Source organism: Curcuma longa, chromosome 8 (assembly GCF_044706935.1).
Source record: "Curcuma longa cultivar G26 ecotype Majalengka, Jawa Barat chromosome 8, ITB_CL_G26_1.1, whole genome shotgun sequence".
Lineage (NCBI taxonomy): Eukaryota > Viridiplantae > Streptophyta > Magnoliopsida > Zingiberales > Zingiberaceae > Curcuma > Curcuma longa.
In genome coordinates, this window is record NC_133868.1 from 10,489,746 (window position 1) to 10,517,268 (window position 27,523).

At 34.2% G+C, this 27,523-nt stretch overlaps 1 protein-coding gene across 1 annotated transcript; it reads left to right on the forward strand.

Annotated features, from left to right (window-relative positions):
- On the forward strand, positions 1-27,523 carry LOC141833861 (uncharacterized). Its single transcript, XM_074721374.1, has 13 exons — positions 1-1,672; positions 5,378-5,555; positions 9,031-9,143; positions 9,227-9,331; positions 12,406-12,475; positions 12,963-13,018; positions 16,354-16,404; positions 17,201-17,305; positions 17,421-17,465; positions 17,578-17,686; positions 23,451-23,656; positions 24,333-24,410; positions 26,985-27,523. The coding sequence occupies exons 1-13, from the start codon at positions 32-34 to the stop codon at positions 27,159-27,161; spliced, it is 2,934 nt and encodes a 977-aa protein (XP_074577475.1). The 5' UTR covers positions 1-31; the 3' UTR covers positions 27,162-27,523.

A 27,523-nucleotide genomic window follows, 5' to 3' on the forward strand; every position in this document is an offset into this window, starting at 1 on the left:
TGACCGAATCCTCCGAAAGATCGAGCTCGCCATGGATGGATCTTCGAGGTTTCGGCCGCCGCAAGGGCACCTTTGCCCCGTCTGTTCGACCCCCCACTTCCCTTTCTGCCAAATGCCGATGCCAGTGCCGTCCCATGCATTCGACCATTACCGTCCTGAATTTCGCCGATTTCCTCCAGGTCCTGCCCCGCCGTTCTCGCACTGGCCTCCTTCATGGGACCACCGACCGCCGCTGACGCCTCCGAGGCTGCACCCTCCGGAAACCTGGGGCGTGAATCGTGCTATGGAGGGGGAGATCTTCCGTCCTTTTATTCATCCGCCACAGCGGTTTCCGCAAGATGAGTTCTTGGGAGGAGAGACTTCGTATAAAAGGATGCGAGTCGATGAACCACCAGTTGGGACTCCCCACCTTCGTCCGCCATTCGATCGCAACGAGTTTGTTCCAGGGAGGATATCGGTGGAGTATGAACGCAGGCTTAATCTGATTCGAGATCATGGGAAGTTGAATGAAGGGATGATGCAATCTAAAGGCGAATTTCTGCCAGATCGATTTGCCCGTGATGGATCACAGAGTCAACCAGGGGATGTCAGGGTAGATTGTGTCTCTGATGGCTTGAAGTTTAACTCGGTTGGAAAAAGTGGTTCAGTTTTACCTCAAGAAACAATTTCTTGCTCCCCAAATAAAGTGTTGCGGCCAAATCAATTTGAAGGGCATCAGAGTTTTAAAGGACCTTCGACTTCCTATGGGGTTGAGCGGTATGCATTCCGTGAAAGACTAGATTTTGAAAGAATGGAGGTTTATGATACACATTTGGGTGAGAACAGGATTGGTCGTTGCGAAAAAAGATATTCTGCAGGTGGCTCAGACGCCCAGGACTACGCAAATGCAAGACATAATCAATACTATGGTTCCCCAAATGTAATACATGATCGGCACGATGTTTCTTTTCAGCAGAGCGGCAGCTATAGGGATGATATCTCTATGCCTAATACTAGGTACAATGCAGCTCATGTCACTGACGAACTTCCTTTTTCTGTGAAGAGACAGCAAGCTACACACAATACATTAAATTACTTACCACGAGACCAATTTGAACAGAATGATCGTAATGATTTCCCAGAGATTCATGCACCAAAAGATTACCCTTATGCTTTGCCAAGTGCTGAAAATCCCGAGCAAGTAAGTTATCAACTTGCACGAGAGAAAAGTTCCTATCCAGCATTTGGAGACCCTACAGAAAGCAGATTTGATCTACCCGTCCAACATACAGATGCACTTGGATTTCCCTATGAAATTAAAGTTTCAGATATATGTGATACTAAAAGACCGCTAAAACCACTAAATTATCCATTGTCAGAAGAGTCTAGTTCAGAGAACTTTGTTGTGCAAGGAGGTTTCTCTAACTTTTCTATTATTAATGGTAATGACATGTCAAAAGATATGGGTCGAATGCATACACCTGGAGTACACGTTTCTTTGCCACCATCTCTTCCAGCTACTCATGTTCCAGTGACTTCACCACTGACTGTGCCACCGCCAGCATTGTTTCCTGTCCTAGAGAATGCTTCAGCAATCACATCCATTCCAACTAATAGAAAATATCCTGATCCGCATGCTTTACCACAGTCTAGTGTCTATATACAGCAACCTCCTCCGGTTGAGATTGCACAGGTTTCTGGATGATTCATATGCATTTACATTTATCTTTTTTGAACCTTTTTTTTGTTTTGAATTTAGATTCTTTATATTTTAAGTTCTTTATTTGTTTAGTTGCCAGTGGCTAACTGTGCCTTGAATGATGGGTGATGAACTGCAAAGATTGATACATAATAGAGATGGAAGAATAGATGGGAGGGATGAGAAATAATTATCATTCGAGTTGCTTCCTTGATGAGTGCATATATAGAGGATGAATAATTTTCTATACTCAAGTAGTGTTGATTAGTTATCCTTCTGAAGCCAAACCGAGCCAATCTTGAGACACATAAATGAATTCTAAAGATCTTAGTTGAATCCAAATGATGTTTGCCTTTATATTGATTGTAGATAAATATTTCTAGACCCCAATACATAGTTGCTAAGACGCACAAGACAATACCATAATATGTACCTTGCCACACCGTCATACCTAAAAAACGTTGATTCCAGGTTTTCTTGAAATACTCCAATCACGCTACACATTGGCTATTCCCAAACGATTCATGAAGGATATTAGACGGATGAGTTATGATGGAAAAATGTTCAAATTCATCCCTTGAAGTATCTTTCTCCCCTCTTAGCTGTCAAAGGAGACAAATGATAGATGATCGATTTGTTGACTTATTCTTCACTCCTGATCTGCCATTGACCTATGTGTTCAAGTAAATAAATCCCCAAAATTACAGCTTGACTAGTGAAGTCCAATCCATCTTTGCGTTCAACCTCTTAGTAATGGTTAATTGGGGTCACAATCAAAAAACCAAAAGAGTAAAAGAAAAATATCTTTCATTCTAAAAGACTATTGACATCTACATGTTAGATTGAAGGATAATAACACAAAAGAAGCACCTACATTATATTTCAGTTATGCTAGCTTTCCACACAAAAAAGGGAAACGCCCCACTGAGTTGTTTGATTGATAAAGATATTGATATTTCTTAGTTTGGAGAAGACAAAACATAGTATAGCCAAAGAAAGAATTGTTTGTGCGACGCTTCAAAATTGGGACAATGGCTTATTTGTTCTTTAGAACAAGGATTGAATTGTATTGTTTTGATTGACACTCGCAGAACCTATTGATTTGCTTGTCAACCGAAATGGGCAAGATGTCGACAAGCACTTTGTAGTTGAATTGGATGTGCCAACTATTATCGTGTGGTGTCAAATGATATCTTAGAACCTTTTGGTGCCAATTTGCAAGGAGGGGGGCAACATAGGTACCATGCGATGTAGATTCATATATTAGAAGAGGATATGAGGTCATGAGGATAAGAGGTTGTGAAATTGGTATTCTGTGTTGCGTTGTCTGAGCAATGGTGGCGAAAGTTGGTGGTGAGGATTCAATGGCACATAGGTGGAACAGAAGAAGTGAGAGCAATGAGGTCATGAGGATAAGAGGTTGTGAAACTGGTATGGTGTGTTGCGTTGTCTGAGCAATGGTGGCAAAAGTTGGTAGTGAGGATTCAATGGGGCATGGGTGAAACAAAAGAAGTGAGAGTATGGGGGAGCATTGTGAAATAGGAGAAGGTGAGTCCATGAGTAGGTGGGGTTAACTAAGATGACATAAATCACCTATATGAGTGAATTTATCAGCGGGTTCTTAGGTGAGTGGGGTTAGTAAATAGAGATTAACATGTTATAGGGGTGAGAGCAGTTAGTGGGTTGGAGGAATTAAGTGAAAAATATGAATAAAGATAAGTTATTAATAATGATAAAAATAACTATTAATAAATTTTAAATTCATAATATGGGTATGTTTAGAAAGGTAAAATTTTCTTCTATTTGTAAGTATAAGTTATATACTTTTTATTCCAAAAGAAAAAAATGATAATTATGTTATAAATTTATATATAATATGTTGTTGATTAGATTTTGTTGTCACAGATTATTGTTTTATTGTTAATAAATATGGTGAAGCATAAATTTGATTAAATATAATAGCTTTTAAATACTTTTGTAGATAAAATGACATAACATAACATAACATAAATTAGATTAAATATTCTAGATTTTGAATAGTTATGAGATAAAATAATATGGTTATCAATATCGTTAATTATAAATTATTATTTTATTTATAACATATATTAATTATATAGTTTTAGTATTTATGCATTAGATAAAAAGTTGTATTGTCTTAATTAACTTTCAAAGTTAAAACTAATTAATTATAATATCAATAGCTTATGCATTTATAATCTATTATAATTTGTAAGTTTGCATATTTTCCACTTCCAAATTGCATATTATAAGATTAACTCATTTGAATTCATTTAACCAAGACATGGTATCAAAAGTGTATCATCATGGCCTGAGACTGAAACTCCTGTGCTGAACAATATTTTAAACCTTGCTTTACAAAACTTTAATCTCCTCGGTTAACTCCCTGTAAATTAAAGATATCATAGAACTGTGAAGTTTGCGTAAGATGTAGGAGTAAAGTAAGATTGCAAATGAGAGCTTGGAATCCACACTGCTTTCTTAAAAAGAGAACAAAGGAAAAAAATGTCAGGAGGAAATATGAATAAAATTATGACAACAAGTCTTAGAAAGATATACATGTCAGAAGAGAGTTTATTGTACTTACTCAAGAGAAGAGGAAGTGACTAATCCACATGTACTCTTTCAATCCACTGTGAAAGAATTGATTATGGAATATGTAGTGAAACTAAAAGAGAGATTGGGTTATAACAACTTCTCTTAACATATACTCTAAGAGGGGAAAAAGGAGAAATTGCTGGGATATAGATTAATTTCTAGTATATACCCCTAATTAGTGATAGAAAAAGATGTTAGTGCTTAAAGTTTTCAGTTCTGTTTGAAGATAAACTAACTGTGAAAGAGTGTAGAATTGTCTATCTTATGCTAGAGGGATATCTTAATTATTTTTAATTTTATTCTTCTCTTATTCATTTGGTAAAGAACCTTGCTTTCTTCTTAAATTGAATTTGATGCCGATTCTTGACCTCTCTTGTTTGTTCTCTCGTTTGTCCGCTTCAACCACATTACGGACTAGGAAATATTAGCTAATCATGAAGAAAAGTTTGACTTGGATGGACCTATCAAAGATTGTTTTGACCTAGATTTGTTTGAATAGAATGTACTCTGATTTCACTTATTTGAATCCGGAGGTGGAAAGGGAAGAGGCTAGAGATAAGGTCACCAGGGCCAGAGGAATAGTTAGGCATGGGGACTTAGGGTTATTGGCTTTATAAGTTTTCAATGTATATGCATTTTATTCTAAATCAAAGTCAGGTAAGATTATCAGAAAGTAGGGCTGAAACTTGAAACTGACCCAACTGAGTTCTACTCAAGACCCCAATCAAGTTCCAGCAAAATACTAACATTAACTTTTTGTTTATTGAATTTCATTATTTTATCAGTCACGTACCTAGGTCCTTGAGTTTTCTTGTCTGCCTCTATTGCTTTTGATTTAATGTTTAAAAGTCTGATTACATTAGCATATGCTGATCTCATATATTTTTGGTCGATATCAATAGTTATTTAATAATATATGGGCAAGTTTATTGTGCATCTAGGTTCTGTATTAAATATTGTGGTCTTATCATCTTTCTATGTTTTGTATTGGTTGGCTCATAGTACTATTAGTCCTAGACCTTGCAAGATTCTCTAAGTGATTCTATATTTTTGACCTCATGAAATCATTATACAATGTAGGATTTACCTCTCATCCATCAAGTACCACTGAAACATTTTCCTGATGGAGTGCCAATAGTTTCAATCAATCATTCTATCAATGCTAAGCCAACAGTTGTCAATGCTTGTGATTTGTTTAAGCAACCTCTACGCGCATCTCGACCTGATCATATTGTCATCATCCTTCGCGGACTCCCAGGTTTAACATTTTCTCTACAATTTTTTGTTTCTTTCTATGTTAAAATACTTAAGAGGAACTATGAATACTTTTCTTATGATGTTTTAAAATTTTCCTAGTGTAGACAACTTAAGCAATGCCCCTCTTGCATTTTACTTTTTCCTTAGACATGTTTCCTTTTCCTGAGAACTTGTTAATATTTTTTGGCTTTAAAAAAAACACCAAAAAAAATATTAACAAATTCTCAGGAAAAGGAAACATGTCTAAGGAAAAAGTAAAATGCAAGAGGGGCATTGCTTAAGTTGTCTACACTTGAAAATTAGAGGATTTTGTAAAAGGAGAGCCGTGGCGCAACGGTAAAGTTGCTATCATATGACCTTGTGGTCACGAATTCGAGTTATGGAAACAACTTTTGCAATGCAGGGTAAGGCTACGTACGATAGATCTAATATGGTTCGACCCTTCCTTGGGACCCACATTGGTGGGAGCTTCAGAACTGCCTTATTAGAGGACCTTGTGTCACTTGCTGATTATCAATTTCTATAGATCCTTTTTTTTCCCTTTCACATACACATTTGAGGTTAGGTGGAAGGAAATCATGCTCTTTACTTTATACGAAAAAGAGTGTTACCCTTTCGCTGTCTCTTAAAAGTATTTTTTTCTTGCTTTTAATTTTTAACTAATGTTGGATCTTAATTATGATAGGCTGGTTTGTGTTATCATGTTAAGGTGAAAGTCAAAATTGTAGTTGCTTGCAAGGAAATTTACCCACATCAAAAATTTTCTTTCTTTGCCTTGTTTGAGACATTTGGATAAGCTTCTGTAAATAATTGTTGATGTTAATGAATGATCAGTAGAACTAAATTTTGTACTTTAGATACAGAGAACAAAATATCACATGTCCAAGCATGGAGTGAAGTGGCTTCATGTTTTTGTTTGGTGAATAATGCCCATCGATTAATTGCATTGACTTGAATAAAATTTGGATGTAGAAAACCCACAGGGTGTTTTTCCAACAAAGGAAGGATATACAAATTGAAACAAGGTGATAGATAGTGTCCCCGTAGGGTGTTTTTTCAGCAAGGGAAGGAAACACAAATGGAAACAAGGTGATAGAGAGTGTCCCTGGTGGAATTTGTTCTCCCTTTGTTGGAAAAAGAGGGAGGGAAGGAAAAGAGGTCCTGCAGAAGTAAATATACTAACGATTTAATCATGTTGCATCACTTCTAATGCTAGTAGATTATCTGTTGTCCTGCAGAAGTGTCGTCTTGCAGAAGGTTATCTAAGATCAAAATCCTATCTAGGAACAAAGAGGTTCATAGATTTGGAGCATAAGATTGTTAGATCATATAATTTAATTAAAATAATTTTTAGAACTATATTTGACTATATATATATATATATAGGACCTTTCAAATGAACATTATAAACTTTGTCATTCTAAGTTCAATATATAATATTAATATGAACATTTTGTTAAGATATCATGAAGCATAATTAAAATTATGTAATAAATGTAATATAATTTTTGAAGTGTTGCAGCTTTATATAGCAAGTAACAATTTATACAAGATGAATCATAATATATATGATATATGACAACTAGAAAAAATGATTCCCAAAAATAATAGAGGAATTTCTCAAAAGATATGCACTAAACCAAGGTTTAAAATTTTGAACTATGTCAAAGTTTTGATTTATGATTGGAACAATACGGTTTTTTTACCATATCATGCCGTGCTAATAAGGTTTTGGTAATGGTACCTTTTTAAATATAAATATATTAATTATTTTTTTATTAATATTTGATTGTTATAGATGTTTATTATTGAGTTATATTCAAGATATTGAATGTTGAGTATATAATTTGATATTATATGGTGAAATCTTTGATGCTTATTGAGTAAAAATCAATTTAGGGATAGTGGAAATCCAATAAGTGGATATGATAGGATCAAGTAGGTTTAAACTGGATTTAATTTGGAGTTATTTTGATCAGTTTTAAATTAAACCAAATTTAAATATACGATAATTTAATTCATAGTAGTATATTTTATAAGGTTAGAAATTAGATTATATTTATATTTTTTATTTTTCTTAAGAATCTATTTCCTCCATCTTAAAGACGTTTTTTTTCTCTGTTTACCTTGTGGATAGATGAAGAAGGGAAAAAAATTAACTATCCTTTAAGAGTTTTTAAAAAAAATCTTTTATCTTGTGGACGAATGAAGGAGAGAAAAAAAATTAATAACGAAAGAGGAAAAAAATGGATGGAGGAAAAAAAAATTAAGAGAGGGAAAGGAATTAGAATTAACTTTTTTTAAAACAAAATTTTAAAAAATGGAAAAGAAAAAATTAAAAAAATACGCGACACAGCTACTACGAGGTCGCAACTCCGTGCTAGTGCCAGTGGGTGGGCGGAACGGTAAATTTCGCATATGCCCACTGGTACGACTCGGTATTTTATATGATGCCTTGGATTGGATTAGAAGTTTGTATGTTCCAATTTAATTCAGATCCTACTTGGAATTTCATTCGTTTAGTCAACTTTGTGTTATAAAATCATAAAAATACCATGGTTTAAAATCTCGACTCGTGTCGAAGTTTCGGTCTTGTCAGAACAATATAGTTCGGTACTGTATCATGCTGTACCGATATAGTTTTGATATTTTTTAAATAGAATATATTAATTAAAAATTAAAAATTAATCTAAATATAAAAAATATGGGATCATGGTGCCCTATTTGGTAAATAAATAAAAATTTTATTATATGTTTTCATAATTAAAATAAATAAAAAATATATATTAATTTAATGTGATAGTTTTATTAGGGTTCCGATTAGACCTATTTAGATTATTTTATTTATAACTAGGAGTTGATTGAAATTATTAACCTAACTTTAAGTATTTAATTATTCAAGTTTCCTAAGTTTTGTGTAGTGTGGGTATTCTCGCGGCTGCACCCCGCACGCCCCATGGCTGTGACTTGCGTGCCCTGGTGCCCCACGGTCGCGACCTGAACGCCCAATGCGCTCCCAATGCTCACCATGGCCGCGACCCACGCGCCCAACGGCTACGATCTGGGGAGGTCGCGGTGCAGGTGCCGGGCGGTGGGCGAAATAGTAAATTTTGCCTGTTTCGTCTGGCATGGAATGATATTTTAAACCATGAAAAATACTAAAGCCTAGATCACAATCATGACTACCACAGTACAGCCTCGAATGACTAGGAATGTTGTTTGTGTTAACTTCAATACAAGCTTGCTTTAGCTTGTGCATCCTATTTTATCTTCTTCATTTACTTCATTGTCCTTTCTTCTTTTATATTTTCACCAAATCCTACAAATACTGGTTCACTGCTAAGGTGGGATGTCAATAGCAATAGATTGGAGTTTACACAAATCACTTGTAACAATTTCCGAATCCTTAATTTCCTTTTTTGATCCTTACCATGTTCATGCTGATTGATATAATAGCTATTTGGCTGTCATTTTAGGTAGTGGCAAGAGTTATTTGGCTAAAGCATTGCGTGATATTGAGATCGAGAATGGTGGAAATGCTCCCAGAATTCATGCAATGGACGACTATTTTATGGTTGAAGTTGAGAAGGTGTCTTTACCATTGACCATTTTTTAAGATGATTATCTTGAAGATAGTATTGCTAATTTTCTTGTTTTCTTCTTATCTTTTAGAACATTGACGACAATGAAGGTTCTAAATCCACTGGATCATCCAGAGCAAAAAAACAGACCACTAAGAAAGTGATTGAGTATTGTTATGAGCCAGAAATGGAACAGGTGATGCCGTTACCTTAGATTGTTATTATTAGATCCTGATATATTTTGTTATTTTGTTTGTAGTACTACTGAATTTCATTTTTATCTTGTGGTGTGGCATGCTAGAACTATTTGACTTTAGGTGGTCCCATGGAGTTTTAAGGTAAAAAGGAAGATATTAGTATCACTGACTGTGCTGCTGCCCAATTCTTCCATTAGAAGTGCGACACAATTTTTATTTTTGTTACTCCTATTTAATTTCTACACAATGTGTGAAGGTGGATGATGTTGTATCAACCTAGTTACCCACACTGCACAATTTTTATTTTTGTTACTCCTATTTAATTTCTACACAATGTGTGAAGGTGGATGATGTTGTATCAACACTGTCCGGTCTTGTGCAAGTCATTCTGGGCCAATCTCAGGCATGTGAGCCATGTCAAACTAGGCCTGGTCTACATGAATTTACGCCGTGCTAGTTATGTCCCAAATTACCCTAGGTTTGACCCAACAAGAGCATGGGCACAAGGTAAGTTGGGCTAGGCTTGTTTCTTTTTAATATCTAAGATTTTAAAATATTTTTTAGAAATTTTAAAATATCCCATAAAATTAGAATAAATACTATTGCTAATATTGAGGTATATATAGGAAAATTTAGTGGGCCTATGGGCTGTGTTAGGCTGAGCCGAGGTCGTTTAGTTGCCACTCAGCCTGACGTATATGTTCCTGGGCTATTCTTGGCATGACCCACACCGTGCTGGGTGGGCCCATGTAGATGCCACGAAGCATTATTTTATTTAAATTAAATCTTATCACGATTCTTGATATAGTAGGTGGCAGAATTTAGGATATTCTTCCAAGTTGTAGGCACCATATGAATGTAACAACAAACTTTCAGCAAAACATATATAATTCCATTGACATAACTTATATAATTTAATGACAAATTAAATTAAAAATATATAGATACAAATTATAACACTTCTCAGAGTGCTAATATTCTCATAATGTATTGTAATATTCTTGTAATGCATTGTGATGGTCTTGATAATGACAAAGATCTCCTATTTAAGTGATCAAACAATCATATATCTAATCATTTATTGTTTTAAAAATCCACTTAGCGTGGTTTGGCAAGGAATGCTTTGCTCAATTGCAAGACACTCTTTGTTACACAATTCTTTAAAAAGTGGCCTAAGTGGTCCAGGTAGATCTATGATTTTTTTTAATAAACTGATGGTTTATTTGATGTTAAAAATTAACCCTAATTCTCCTCATGAGTCCACCAAGTATGCCCGAGCTTTCTACCCCACACAATTTTTACTTTTACTTTTTCACCTAATGTTGGCAATGTGCACTAATTACTTACAATTTTGAACATCTTTTATTTTCTATCTTTTATTCTCTTCCCTAGTGTTCTCTCTCTTCCTTTATCACTTTTTTTTCCATTGATTGTTAATTTTTTATCATTTAATATATCTTCACATTATCAAACTCTAGTTTCATATTACCTATGTAATTGGCAATGCTAAATGCTTACCTCACAAATAAAAACTCAATTTCTTCTTAAGTAATCTAGCAACGCTATCATTAGCACGGACAATGGTAAGATGTATTTATATCCTATACCTATCTCTAGCCTAATTTTAATATTGTCACTCAAAGTTTATCTTCCAATGGTTAGTTGAGATATATTAATGGGCATGTGGAGAAACTAATTCCAACATTATGACCTGAGAGCATTATTTAATATGAGTTTTGAAAATTAAGGGTTTAATCTGAGGAGAATGCTTTTAGAACCAATGCTTCCACTAAATGCATGGTACTTATTTTGGTATTGAAAAGGTATAATCATTAGCTGAGATACTCACATTTTTTTTTGTAACTTGTTATTCTAAAATTTTAATTCAATTGATTATATAATTGTATAAGCTTATATTTAACAAGCTAGGTGCTAGAGGATTATAGGATGAAACATTTGATTTGATCTTGGAACACTATGAAACTTGTTGAGAACACTTTGAAGGATATTGAGCTTAGCATGACATGTTATAAAAATTATACTATTTCGGCCAGAGACCAAAACTCCGGTATAGAATCATATTTGAAACTTCAATCAAATAATCCTGATCATCAGCTTGCTAAGTATAAAATGCTTATTCTATTTTTATGTTTATAATGATTTCACGACTGTGCACATAGTTTCAATAAGATTGCAAATGAGTATTCATTCTTTGTAGGGATTTTTTTTTGAATCAGTGGGTGCTAATTTTGAACTCTATCCCTAATTTTGAGGACAAGAGCCAATCCTATATTGTTCTTGTAAGGTCATCACATCTATGTATGTGCAACTCATAATAGACTCTTTTTGGTCAATTGTAATCACTTTATTACTGATGAAAGAAAGCTACGAACAAAAGGTAGAGATGGAAAATATTTTGTAACCCGAGTTCTACAGGATTTTCATGTTGATATTGTCAGTTTGTAGTTGAGTTCAAATAAAAGTTGTACCACATTCAAGACATAAATGTGATACCTCTGGATTATTTGTAAGTTTCCTTATAAGTTATTATCTAATCTAGTGTTCTTAACTGGTTGTTGTGTTTTGTGAAAAGTGTTTTCTTTATGTAGCTTTTTGGTCCACACAACTTTTTTTGCCCGATCAATCTCTATCCCAATTTTACTCTGTTTTGTTGCTTTTAAAATGGATTTCAATCTTGTTGTCGTATCAAATAAAACCCATAAATATTGTTCTAAGTTAATTCTCACCTTTTGAGGTTAATGTCTGTTGATTTTCGGAGTGCAAATGGTGATAAATTTGAGCTATCCCTTATTGAGGTGTACAACAAATTTTCATTAAACTCTTTTGAAATGTTCTGCTGTTTCAGTATAATCATAGACATGGACATTATAATTCAAATCGATAGTCTTTCTTTCTTAGTCATACAGACCCTATCCTGAATGCTGAGCATGTTTCTTGTTGTTATTCTGTTTACATGCACGCTCATTTGTATGTGTGTATTTTTTTTAATCCCAGTTTAATGTATTTATTATTAGTTTGGTTATTAGAGCTCAAGTGGTTGACTATTTGATAGGCATATCGGTCAAGCATGTTAAAGGCATTTAAGAAGACACTTGAAGAAGGGATATTCACATTTATAATTGGTATGAAGTAACTGCTGAATTGCTGCTTTTGTTTCTTGGAATCCAGAGGTTCTATTGTCTTTCAAGCTTTATTCCTTTTAATTTGGTTGTCAGTATTGTTTTACCATCGTTATTGGCATTTTTAATGCTTTCTCTATCAACCTTTAAAGGTTTTGCTTCTTGCATTTCTTTGCTCCATTAGCTGCAACCTGATCTTGTTGTGGCTTGTTCTGCACTGTCATTTTGTTTGTGTGCTGTTTGTCATACAAATGTTGGGAACATGTTATGTTTTTGAATGTTGAAAGAATTGAGCTAACCTATGAAAGATGACTGAACTGTGTTCCAGTATGTTGCGTACTGTGGACGCATTAAGGCATTTTCATTGGTACTAGATGAAGTGACGGATGCTGGGCTAAGCATTCTACGCTACCTTCAATTTTTGCTAATCACTAATGCAGTATTGTTCGGCAACTGACTCGTTTATTGCTGGTATGTTTGCCTCGTTTAGTGGATGACCGCAATCTGCGGGTAGCTGATTTTGCTCAGTTTTGGGCAATTGCGAAGGTATATTCTCTTTCTTCAGAAAACCATATGAGTCTTTATATTTGAGCTTTTCATGCTGGTTGAGGGATTGTTGAGAGCTTGGCTTGGTAACTATGAGGTTAATATAATGGAATTTTTTATTCCTTTATAACTGGATTTACACACAACACATGTATGTATATTGTAACCCCTTATTGAATGTTTTATAGTCCTGCACATGCTGTTCTATTGTATCCGTTCAATATTGATGGATACATGCTTCTTTTCTGTTTCCTATTTGGGAGATGCTGCACTTTTTAAGCGCCTAAACTATCTTACTAGACAGATGCATGTGGTTGATGTAATAATCCAAGTTACAGCGGTACATGTTAGCACATAACGCAAACATGAGACCATGTTGCTTCCACGTGGTTATGGCAATATAGTATTTTGATCATGGCGATGAGCATGTAAATGGTTGGAGAAGTATCTGTTGGTTTTTGATTTTTTTAATATTTTACTAAGATTCTCTTTCCAACCTTAGGTGAGCCTAAGGATTTATTTGGTCTCTCTTGTCCGGAAAAGTTGGTGTGTCCTTGAAAAATTTTTGTATGATATTGTTTCTGATGATCACGTTTGGTGTGGGATATGTAGGAGAACTAAATCACAGCAACATATTTAGCTTGATGGAGGTCGTTTGCTTTTATTTTAAGCTTGACAAGAAACTAGGGAAACAAGTACTGTTTAGTATAGGCAAGAGCTTCGTGCAATGTGCTTGCCAAGTATACCAAGAAATTAATTAAACACCTTAGGAGTTAAGTCTCTTGCATGGGTTTTTGCAGCAAAATCAACTTTTTACACTTGATCATGCACAAGAGAATAACCATTTTATTTATCCAAGCATTTTCTACAATATTGTTAATTAATTAATATTACTATTAAATAATACAGGTCGAGTTACATGCAATATGAGTTTTGTTAGTGCTAGAGTAATCCTAATTTTCTGCGGGTCTTGATGAAATTGCTATATGTTGAGTTCCAGTGTTCTCTGGCTTTTGTAAATCATTGCTCTAACTAATACAAATTTAAAGGGCCTAGTCTATATTTCTTATTTATGCGGGGTTTCATTTTTGGTGACAATTTATTATTCCATTTGGTTGGCTGTTATGCAAAATGTGTTATTATTTATATAGCTTTCCAATTGAGTCAATTTGGATACGTATTTGTAAAGTTATATTTTGATACACTGAGAACAAGGAAAAATTTATTAATAAATCAGTTTGACATCTGAAATCACCAAAGATTCTAGAAATTGTAACATAAGTGTTAGAAAATAGTCAGATTTACAGATTTTGAGTAAAAAAACTAGAAATTGCTAAGTTATTATGCAATACTATCCCATTTTCAGCTACTGTAAAAAGAGGGTTGCAGAGGGGAGGTTTAGTTCACATGTAGCAGTGTATATTAGAGAAAAACATTTTCAAAAAATCACCTTTTTTCCCTGTTTTTATATGTTTGGTTGATATTAAAATAATATGATAATGCATGAGCAATCATGATTCAGCATGTGTCAAGTCTTTTCCATTTTAATTAATTTTTGTTTCTTTTAATATGATGTACGCGAACAGTTCACCTACATATCTATCGCTGCTTTTATATTTAAATTTCATAACTATTAATCTTAACATAAATATTTTAAATTTATTTTTAAATATGTAATTCTTTTAGTTTTAGCTAAGCATGCTTAAGATTGGTCAAGTTGGATTTATTAAATCGTTACTGTCCTTATTCTTATAGCATTTTTATATAATGTTTTGATTTAAAATATATGCATTGGAGGTTAAGACTGCGGTTAAGGCTAACGGGTTACTAGACATGAGCAGTATACATTATTCGAAGGAAACAATTATTAATTTTCCAAAATTCTCATAAAGTTTACATCGTGTGTAATTTTTTATGTTACAATTGGGTTTGGTTTATTGTTAATTTATTTGAGGATATAATGTGATAATTTATCTATATTAACATTATATTGTTGATTTTTTTAAAATTTAAATTTAGAATGTGGTATCCAATTTGATTCTATGTTAGATGAGATTGATTTTTGATATTATTGTCATCAATCATCAACTGGGTAAAATTGGGGCAATTTGGGTCAAACCAGGTGATTGGGTTGAGTTGGGCCAAATCACATTGAAGGTATGACTCAAGTCAAATAAAACCAGAAAACTAGTGTATGAGAAAATTAAACTTGGGGTTGACTTGTTTTCAAACTTATTCTTTACTTTTGTAGTTTAATTTAGAGGTATATTGGATTTAGCTCATTCAGAGATTGGGTAAAATCAGAGAAAGTTACATCGTTGCTCTTTCACAATGGTGCAAGGTGTAGATTCCTTCCAATGAAGATTGGGCTTCCATCAATGTCATGAGTAGAGAGTTCAGCTTGCGAGTATATAAGAAGTTGAGAGGAAGGGCTTACAGTTACTTGCCCCTTACTCTCTCCCCTTTTTCAGGTGGGTGAGCAGTGGAGTTGGGCATTGACAAGGTGAGCAACAGCAGACCACTTTGATTGGAGTGCAAATTGGAATGACCTTTGGGTTGAGGCCGAGGAAGGTGGTTGCACAGTAGCTCGCCCTCATCTCCTCCTGCAGTTAGATTTAGGCATAAGGAGACTGCCAGTAAGGGGGTTGGATGAGTAGGGCCGCAAAGGCTGACCTCCATAATAAGTGGCAGTGGCGTGTAGTGGTGATTTATTGACAAGATTAACGACTCGAGATAGAGTGGACAAAACTACTGACACCAAAACAATACAAATAGAGTGATAACAAAAGACAATACAAAGTAACAACACAAATATAAACCTTAATTCAAGAAACCTCGAAACCTTTGGTGTGAACACTATCAATTTCGTAGCACTTGCCAAAACTTCTATACTCTACTAATGCTCTATCTGCACAAATTTGAAGAAACAAGGATGCAACAAACACTGTGTAGAATGCGACAAATAAAATTCATGCATAAGATTGGCAAGCTGCAAAAACCCACCAAACCTGTCAACTGTTACAAATGAATGCAACTGCAATAACAACTAATTCAATCAGTACAACAATGCTATTGAGATTGCTCCAACCTTTATGTCTAGGATATAACAGTGTTCAGTGTTACCATGTCTCTGCTCAAATTTTGGTGAATGAAGGTGAATCACTCACAGGTCACTACTATGAAGTCTAATGAGAAATCTAGGTTGACATAGTTGAAATCTATTTAATTGATGAAACACCTATGGTTTGAAGACAAGTTTCTTTTAAAATTGTCATGAGTAAGTTAAATTTCCTTGGTGGTTTCATGCTTCTCATTGTTGTCATTTTCTTGAGCAGAGATCAGGGTATGAGGTATACTTGCTGGAAGCTCCATACAAGGATCCAATGGTGAGATTGCATCTAGGCATTTAGCATTCTGATTTATGTAGGTCAATACTTGTTTTTATAGTTCAAGCAAATAATAGTTTTTCATTCTCTAAACATTCCTTCCAAAAGCCAATTATCGTCCTTAGGATTCTCACATATATATCAGCCTAAATACATACTTTTCCTAACTTTGTTAGAGATTGTCATGCCAATTATGTGTTTCTCATCCTTATTAAATTGGTATTTCACTATTTTGTTTGTCAAGATATTCTTCTACTTAGTTTTTAGCTATTTTTTCAAAAAAGAAGTCATTTAAGCATAATTGTGTGCCTTCTTTAAGAAGTTTCAAAAGATCATGTTCTCATTCATTATGGGTGCTCATTGATATCCTCATTTCTTTATTCGAATCTCTTAAATAACATCACTACAGTGGAATAACTTATTGCAAGAATTATTTTGTCAGATAATTGTATGCTTTGGATGCTCATTACAACTTTTAGTTCCAAAATGTAGGAAACCAAGTGGATTTTTGATTCACACCACCATTTTGGCTTGTGTGCATAGTGGCTTGTGCCATATATGTGACATAAATTGAGGTTATTTCCTTAAGCCAATTAAGCTTAACATCCTATGGATGAATGTCTAGATTGTGAGCGGACTTTGGATATAGTTGATCTTTATTGCTATCTCATGTTGCTGTAGGCGAATCATCTCTGTTTCATTTGATTTTCTCAATCTCAAATCAGAGAATTTTGAACTTTTGATAGCTCATGTTATTGCCAATCATTATAAGTTCTATCCTTTCTTCAAATGATAGGGCTGTGCGGCTAGGAATGTGCATGGTTTTACACTAGAAGATATACGGAAGATGGCTGAAAAATGGGAAGAATCTCCACCTATATACATGCAAATTGATATTCAGGTCTCATAATGGGTGCATGGATAAAATTGATTTTGTTTCTACTAAGTTTTATATTAGGTTAATTTGGTAAATAAAATAATTTACCAATTATTTACTGCTATATCTGAACCTGCAGTCATTATTTCATGGGGATGATCTGAATGAGCAGTCCATTCAAGAGGTAAATTTGCATGGGCATCGACTTTCTATGTATCTTTTTTTGAGTGCGCCTGTTTTTTAACTTGCAACAATAAGATCCTGTTCCTATCAATCATAGTCAAATTAACTTTCAGGTTGACATGGACGTCAATGACTCAGACTGTGACAACAATAAGGCTAAGTTGCTGGAGGAAAGCCTCAAATCTCCAGAACCAAAAAGAGAGAATTTTGTACATAGGCAAGGTATTGGTTGTTCCTATTCTTGGTTTTTATACATATATATATAAAAGCATTTTGTTCTCGATCCATGGATTAAAATCCCCAACCCATGCTGGGATTATCATTCCACCTGCTGGACAACGCGCGAGACGACTTTGATATTGACACTGAAGTCATGAGCTGACTTCATGCAAGAATTTCTGAACGATGGCAGCATGCACAACGTAAAAAAAGAGATGAGGGAGGGAGACCAAGAGAAAGATCGAGGGAGAGAGAAGCATTGCTGGTGGAGAGAGAAGGAGCCTAATGTTCGCTAGCAAATGACATATGTGGTGAGTGGTTGGTGGTGGTTGCGATAGAGGAAGAGATGGATTAGGAGAGAGGAGTGAAGAGAGTAGGTTTGGAAAGATAGATAGTCTTTCAAATTTAAAAAAGAATAATTTAAGATGCAAACAAATTAAATAGATTGAAATTCAATTTCTAACATTAGTGGGCTTCTTCTTTGTGTTCCAATTTCCATGATGTCAAGAGAGACCAAGAAATATCATGTGAGCAAGCGATTGGAAAATTAGGTTTTTGTAAGAGTAAGATTGTGTTGAACTTCTTTTCCTCCTTTGCATCTTCCCCTCAGCTTTAATTCGAGTGTCGAGGAACAACTAATGTTCATCACAACATTTTAGATTAAATAGAAATTTATTTAATTAAGTTGAGAAAATAATTTTATTTTATTATTTTTATTTCATTTTATCAGAATATCATTAAAGATACATGATTGCAATATATGAATACTAATTGGTTCAAATTAAAATTTTTTTTAAAAAAATCTCTATCCAATTCAATTGAAAGCATAAAAAATTTCAAATTTGAATTTGATTTTATTTGAAAAAAAATCTGGAATGCAATATCTTCAAATTTGATTAAGTTTGAGTTAAGTTTCTGACACTGGATGGGATAGCGATTATCCTATGGGTAGTTTGAATCCGTTGGTTCGACTGCGAATGTCGAAAATAATCTTCTAAAACCTGTTAATTCGGAAGAATACCAGGAAATAGGGAAATAAACAGCACTGTCAAAAATATTATTAAACCAAAAACTTTTCTTTAACATTAATTAGACATTGATTTATATACATCAAAATTTTAACTTGTAAAAGAAAGAAAAAAATCTTAATAGAAAGAAATTTTTTTTAACGGATTTGAAATCCTATAAATCCTAAACAGATTTAAAATCCTCAAATATAAAAAATAAAAAATTTTAAAACCACTCTAAATATCAAAAACTCTGAAAATTATTAAAAATAAAAATTATCAAAAATAGTAATAAAATCTTCGAATCCTCCTACATCAGTCGTCCCAGGTTGAAAAAAACTCGTCCTCGAATTTAAAGTAGTATCAGGTGGTAGTCCAGGAGGAAGATCATCTGACATCAATTCGATAAAATCTACTAGTAGTTACTGGACTTTGGGAATCCTTGTTGATCCGTCGACGAGTACGATATCATGGACATTGCTCTTGTCCATCTTCGCGTCTCTCAAATATTTCTCCACCGGCTCCATACACTTCTTGAATAAGTCCATATTAAGTTCCTCAAACTTGGCTCTTATAATGGTGGAGTAGAAATGGATGCCCTCGTTCAAGGAATCAATTTCAATAGTAGTCTGTGCGGTGGAGGAGAGTGTTCTCTTGGCCTTCTCACATGATATCCTCAACCTCTTGTGAGCCCTAGGGTTACCACTGATATCCTTCTTGTTTTTTCTCTTGAACTCCGGGACAAAATAGTTAACCATGTGGTTATCAAAATCCTCACCACCAAGATAAACATCACCAATAGTAGGCTTGACCTCAAAGATACCCTCCTCAATGGTAATAACACCAGTGGGCTCACCAACATTGCTTGCCTTCTTGTCAAGTCCATAGGCAATAACACCAGTGGGCTCATGATGATCCTCATCACATTCAGACCAAAAATGACAACATCATCCTTTGTGGCTTGATGTTGGGAGTCATTGAACTAAGTAGGGACGGCGACAACAACATTCTTCACAACAGATCCAAGGTACGCTTCAGTAATTTCTTTCATCTTGATTAACACCATAGAAGAGATTTCTTCGACTGCAAACTACGTCTCATCAGCTCTTACAATTGTCCCATCTTCCTTTTCATTGTGGATATTATTAAGTTCTTCTTTGCTTTCTTCATTATTAGCTTCTACGACAGATGTTTTGGATTCCTCTTGTGTCTCAATAACTATAATCTCACATTATTGATTTTGGTCACCGTAAACAGATAATTCTAAATTACCTTGTTTGTCAGTTTCTATAACCAAAACACTGTTAATATTTGATTCTTCTTTTTCAAAGTCCATATATTTGCCAACTTCATCATCGCCATATATCGGATTGCTAATCACATGCCGAATAAATTGGCTCTGATACTAACTGACGTCGGACGGGATAGCGATTATCCTGTGGGCAATATTGATTCCGTTGATCGATTACGATTGTCGAAAATCAATCTTCTAAAATCAACTGATGTCGGATCAATGCAAGGCAAGATGATGGAGACTGGGGCTTCGTCGACAGATGAACCAGGCTGCTGATTGTTGTCGGGTAAAGTGAGCTTCTGGTCTTCGATCAATGCTTTATCAAGGTCTATCTCCTCTTCGTCAGCATCGTCATAAACAGGATCACCAAATATTTTAATCTCGCCTTCCATTTCTTCCTCATTCAATATATTGTTGCCCTGTGAGGACAATCGAATAGAATACGAATCCTGAGGGTGAGCTGACCAACAGTTTTGTTCGCCTCTAATCATTGGCTTTCGGTTCTGTGACTTTTCACCAACTAGGACACGTTGGAAATTTACATCTTATCTTAATGTATGAAGTCACTGAGATAGAGATTGAGTGTATTTAAATGAAAGAAAATAATCTTTCATCTTCTTCTTCATCTTCTCCCAATCTATGATCTTAACCTTGCCTTGTTTGTCACGTGAGCGTCGCAATTGCTCCCACAATGTGGATGCTTGGCCTCTAAGTTTGACGACAACCAATTTCACTTTAACACGATCGGATACTTCCTCATAATAAAAAATTCTTTCCACTTCATTAAGCCAATCAACGAATTCGTCGATCTGTGACGTACTAGAAAACTCAGGAAGATCAACTGGAAATTCAATATCTCCATATTGCTCCTTTTGATCATGACTTTCGCGATTGTGATAGGAGTTTTTAAAAGTAGAAGTAGAATTAGGGTAAGGAAACTTATGACCTTTAAGATCTTGCGCCACTAGACGCTGGAATAATTTTGCGACTTGTCTCTATAAATTTTTAAGTATCTCGTCTTGGGTGTTATGACCACGGTGCGAGGCTTCCTCAGCCAGAACCTGCTTGTCACGATCACGACCACGACGACAATCCATCGGATCTGAGAGCTCTGATACCAACTGACATCGGACGGGATAGCGATTATTCTGCCGGTAGTATTGAATCCATTGGTTCGATTGCGAATGTCGGAAACAATCTTCTAAAACCTGTTAATTCGGAAGAATAATAGAAGATAGGGAAATAAACGACACTACCGAAAATATTATTAAACCAAAAACTTCCCCCTAATATTAACTAGACAATGATTTATATAGACCAAAAACCTTAACTTGTAAAAGAAAGAAAAAATTCTAATAGAAAGAAAAATTTCTTAACGAACTTGAAATCTTAAAATTTATAAACAAACTTAAAATCCTCAAATATAAAAAAAATAGAAATCTTCAAAACTACTCTAAATATTAAAAATCTTGAAAATAAAAATAAAAATTATCAAAAATAATAATAAAATCTTCGAATCCTCCTGCATCATTTATATTTTATATTTATAAAATTACATAAAATTTAATTACAAAATTTAAAGGATAGTTGGAGATGGTATGAAAGGACTGTAATTAGTTGATGCGGTGATGCCAAACCACGCGCTATCTTAGGGGTGTTGATTTGTAACAGTAGTGGCTAAATCTGATAGGATGCGTATTTCAATTTGATCTATGAATTTTCATCTACTGATCCAAAAAAAAACATATAAAAACATAAATTTTAAAAGCTAAACAACAACATAATTAAGCTCAATTAGTAATAAACTAAAAGTTATTGAATTATCCAAAATTTATAGTTCATTAATTATATTCAATTATTCACAATCTATAATAAATCTAACAAATATTTGAAATAATAATTCATATTTGTGAACATATTATACATATCAAATCACTCACTGTACTATATAAAAATAGATTATAATTGTCATATTAGTTTTGTTGAATTTTTAGATATGTAGTTGTTGCAATGTAGAGTGACCATGAAGTTAAATTAAGAAAAATTATTAACGAATGCAAGTTGTTATCAAAATGTTACAAAATTACTTAGAGCAAATCAAAAGTGTTATTAATTATTGTCCTCGACAATGAGAGCCTCTGGGACCTTAAAATTTAGAATTGCTCTAATATTCCCAAATTTATGTGCATTTTTTTTTGTTGCTTGTTTCAGCATTCTACTTATAAAATTTGACTATATTATAAATGATTAAAACTAAAAAAAATAAAACTTAATTGGTTGCGAACATATTTAACTCTATGGATCGAGACGATCAAATTAATTAATAGACATAAACAGAAGAATAAATATTATTAGTAATTTAATTAACTATTAAGTAAATATTTAAATACAATAAACAATTATTTAATAACTTATATTTGGGAAAATTAATCATTTTATCGTTAATAATTTAATTAAGTATCAATCTTGTATTGGCACGCCACAATATAACATCAATACTTTATCGTTCCAATTTAGGGACCAACACTTTAGCACAGCTTGAGGCTCCTACAAAAGCTGAATTTACTCAGAACAGTTGAATTTATCACTAAAGATTATATCTGACTTCTTGTTTCCCAGTTATATTGAACATATTTTTCCCATATCTTGTTTTCTTAGCGTGTGATGCCAGACTGGATCCTCCACCTTTCACTTTGAAATAATTTATTTGATATTTACTTTCTAGCAATTGGTTGCAAATGGAGTGGGTACAAAAATATAAATTTGAATGATGTGACATCAGTTCATGTTTTTATGTCTGAGTTTAAGACTGCTGGTATATCCAAATATTTTTCTCCAAATATTATCATAGGCCTTACATTTCATGGAAAAGGTGGGGCTAATAGGAAGCAAGTGTTGTGTTTGCCTAAGAATCAAATGGAAGTTGCATACAAAAGTAAGGCAGAGTGTTTTCCCCTTGTTGTTTGTGCATGGATGAATGGTTAATGATCAGGAAAGTTTTCACTTGTATTTTTAATGCATTTATTATGCAGTTTTCAGTGATTAATATGCTGTCAATCGTCATAAAAGCAATCATATAGCCACTGATTGGACTCATGGTTGTGTACAATGATACTTGGTGTAGGTTAATACCACTTACCTATCTGGTGGCAATGGTAGTGATGTTATAGTTTCTGCTTGCGGAGGAGTTTATGGTTGAAACCAAAGTAGGAAGAAAATAACCTTAATGTATAGTTTTAGAAAATATTTTTCAGACACCTAAACTGTAAATAAATTTTGGATAGTGAATTTGGTTGAAATGGATTTTGTCCGTGAGAATGGTAAAAGGTTTTTTTTAGTGAATTCTATGAAGTATTTTTTTCTCATTTTATTTTCTGTTGTTCATGTATGGGGATTGGATCCTTCCTTACAATTACTTGTACAATGTGTGGTTGATATTTCATTTTTCTAATCCTTCTTTATCTAGATTCATCAAAACATGTAGAGAAGTGGGAGTTTGATGAAGAGGAAGAGTGGCAAACAAGAATCAAAGAATTGGGTAGCAGTAAATGGTCGATGGATTTAGATGAGGAAGACAAAAAGGCTGAAGGTGTAGGAAAAAATATAAGTGCACTTTCTGGCCTTATTCATGCTTATAGCAATGGTGGAAAATCAGTTCACTGGGGTGATCAGGTATATAATACATGTATTGGATTTCTCAGCCCAAAGGGCTATGCGGTATCCAAATTATGCTAGTTGCTTCATTTAAAATAATTTTGAGATCTTTCTATTGAAGGTCAAATCCGTGTCAGTATCAATCATTATTTACTTTTCCTTTGTCACATGTCTGTATATTGTGTTTATCATCAAAGGTATATCTGGTGGCAATTTAATTGAGCCATATTGTCCTAGTATCTGAAATCAATTCTAAAGCATCAGTTATCTGGTATTGTTTATGTTATGATTCGTCCTGGTATTCCTATATTACTATGGATAACTTAACTCACTAGTATATTTGTAAGCTCTCATTGGGATAAGTTTGTATTTGTTGTGCCTAATCTGTGATGTTTCCATTTCTTTTGAATTGTGTTTCTATCTGTTCAGTTAAAAGAACAAATGTAATTGCTAAGAGAATACCTTTTTTTGCATATTGACATTAAGGGCATTTGTGGAATTAGCCATTGTATTTTGCTCTAGCAAGAATTATCTGTCTCAGCGTCTGTCATTATTGTTCTCTTTGTCCACACCTAATCACAGTGCTGGAATTACTAAAGTATGAACAGATTATAAAAGCTCATGTATCCTCAAACTATATTACCGTGGTCATGCTGGATAGTTGGCTAAACTTGTTTCGTTTCTTTTTTTACAGCTCAACAAAAGTGGGTTTTCAATCGGCACTGTGAAGAAGCACTCCTTGATCATTGGTCCAGGATCGGGATACAATTTGGTAAGAATTTTCTATTGGCTTGCTATCTTTGAGCTTCAGTTAAATGATTCTTGTATGTATATGATAAGTGGAAAGCCAAAATGCAGCACAAGGAATTTCCTTCATGATTATGTAGGTTATTCCATCCCATTGGATTTAGTTTTCTGAGATAAACGTTCTTGCAGTATGTTATTTCCAAAGGATATTGACAGTAATTAGATTAATTTTGAAGCTTAAGCTTGAAGAAAACTTTTTGAAACCAGAGATTCTAAATAAGTAAATAATAATAGGAAACAGATCTATTGAATAGTTGAGATAGAAGACTACAAGATTCTTGTAAGAGTTTTAGGTATCTTGAACCTTTTATTCAATAAGAAGAGAAGATTGTTGATGATATCATTAATCGAACAAAGAATGATTGGTTGAAATGGAGAAGATTTTTGGTGCCCTCATGTGATTGTTGTGCCCCTCTTAGGCTCAAAGAAAATTGTTACGAGATTGTGGTACAATGTATCATTGTCGATGCTTTATAGATGGATTGGGTTGGTAGAAAAGGACACATATTAAAACAAATAAGAATGGTATGATGGATGTGTGAAGATACTGGATAAAATAATAAAAATATTAACATTTGAGAGGAGTTAGTGTTGGAAGACTGACGGTATGGCTAGGGCGTGGATAGACAATGTGGTTATTCTTTCAATTTATTGTACAAAGAAAATGTTAAATTCAAATGCATGTGTGTTATCAATTAGCTTGTTAAAAATATGCAATGGAAATTAATATAAAATAAACACAATGCTAACAATGATTTAGTGTAGTTTAAAAACCTCACTTCTACTCCATAACCTATGTCGCGTCCAATGCGTCTCTGTAAATATCCACTAATAGCTTTTTTAAATAAGGCAATGTAGTGAGTTTCTATAATAAGTATGTTACAATGCTAGAACTTTTCACAACAACGAGCTACAAAGCACTCTATCAAGACAGCTTCGACTAAATTACTCCTAAGTTGAACCAATCCTTGATTAGACTCCTTCCTAAATCAAGAAACCCTTGGGATAGGTGCTCTCTACCCAAACAAACTACAAAACTTTATTTTCAGTGAACTACCTCAATTATCCTGAGCGAGCTTCTATTGTTGCTATGACCTTCTAGCGAATTGTACATTCTAATACAAAAGGAAAGCTTGTAGATGCTCTCTAGAAGCCAACATATTCCTAAAATCTTCAATCTCTCCCTAAGAGATGAAATGAAATGCAAAGGAGACAAAAGAGTTATGGATAGAGCTTGAATGAATGAATCCAAGGCTTGATCTTGATCCCAAGATCTTGTATATGATTTGAACACTAAATAGTACTTAATCCCAATAAATGAAACTCCACATATTGTGGATGATTGCTCAATCGATCTCCAAGAGTTATTATAAACCATGATCCAATGTTCACTTGTGAAACCTGAAATCTAGTCAATTGCATCTACCCATTGGTAACATTTTCAGTCGACTGAAAAGAATTCTCACTTGACTAGTTGCCTCCCGCTTAATTGTAGCCCAAATAGCAATATTCTGTTTCTCATAAAGAGTGTCTTAGCCGATTGGGAACATAGCTCCAATCGACTACCAACCATCGACATACACATGACTTCACAAGTCTTAAAAAGAAACCAAACTCTATGTAAACTAATTGACATACTACACATGGTATTCGGATCCTACTCCAAACTTGGTGACTATCCATGAGTTTAATGCTTGTCGGTTCAATACTTGATTCATGAAATCCATCATTCAAGATTGATCATCACAATTTACAAAGTCCATGAACTAACCTCCCCACTTTATTCACATGATTAAAGACAAACACCTACCTAATATAAGTCATATTGTCATAATATCGAAACACCATGATGGTTAAATCTACCCATGAGGAACCGATGTCCTAACAGTGAAATATTTGCTTCAATTAAAAATAGATTAAGCCGTTTCTACTTGTTCAAGAAGACTGATTAGTTTTATAGTTAGGAGTCTTGAATCAGTTAGAGTGGAAAGGATATATTAGTCAATATAATAAAAAAATAATTAATTTGAATATTATTAAACACAAATCTTGATGATTCTGTTGGTTATTCCATCCATTGGATTTTAGTTTCCCAGTTATTTTTGTGCCAGAGTATGTTGCTCCGAACTGAGGACAAGGAATGACTGTTCTCCTCGGCCACTAGGGTTGTAAAGCAGAGCAATTTGACACGCTTTACTAGATCTGCTATATTTGGCCTTCTTGAATTTTGCTACCAAATGTGTTTTTCCCTTTGTTAATAATCCTTTTACCCAAATAAGAAATTTGGACAATCTTGTCTTCAATGTTTTCTACTGCTGCATTTTTTGGTAGCTTGATGCATTTGACTAGAAACATAATGAAAATGGCGTTATAATCCTTGGTCCTTGCTTCAATATTTTGATCTCTTCAGATTAAAACTACCTTGTCCATCACATTTTTGAGAAAGGATGAAGACGGCTATTTCTGGCACTTTTGGCTTCACGGTTAAATGGTTTACTTTACTTCAGTAAGCATTGAATGGCATGCTACTTTCTTGCAGGCATCAAATCCAGTAGGTGAAAACCAGGACATTACAGAGGCAGCTAAGACAAGCAATTCGAGTGAATCAAAGAGGCGGTTCAGTGAAAAACTTCGCGCTGAGCACGAGTCAATCAGAGCTGTGTTGAGCAAAAGGCGGCAACGGATTGGAGGACTTTTTAACACTGAAGATGATTAATGCAGTCTTGGTTATTTGCTAAGTAAGAACGCAACCCCCGTGTTCCTGATCCTCCAAGGTCCTTAATTTTGTCGAATGGCTTCTAGTTGGGAGAGGAAACAATTGAGGCAGCATCAGCTTTGTCATACCTGAAAATGGCAGAGTATTCAACTACAGATTCAAGCAACCCGATGCAAATGATCGCATTCTGTGTTATAGCATGGAATTGCCCATGTTTTTAAACAGAGTATTATACGTTAATTCCTGTTGTAAGAAGAACCGAATGAGTGCAGTAATGTGTTCATTCGGCGATTAGATGTTGGTCTAAGGTTCCAGTTCGTATATATGTTTTGATTCATTCAAAATTTATTCCTCTAGATAAA

What these genes read in the sequence shown, in the direction of transcription:
- LOC141833861 (XM_074721374.1), top strand. Translation starts at nt 32, where the DNA reads ATGGATGGATCTTCGAGGTTTCGGCCGCCGCAAGGGCACCTTTGCCCC. An exon ending in CTCCATACAAGGATCCAATG is followed by an intron (nt 16,405 to 17,200) that starts GTGAGATTGCAT and finishes TTCAAATGATAG; the next exon opens with GGCTGTGCGGCTAGGAATGT. An exon ending in CAGTTCACTGGGGTGATCAG is followed by an intron (nt 23,657 to 24,332) that starts GTATATAATACA and finishes CTTTTTTTACAG; the next exon opens with CTCAACAAAAGTGGGTTTTC.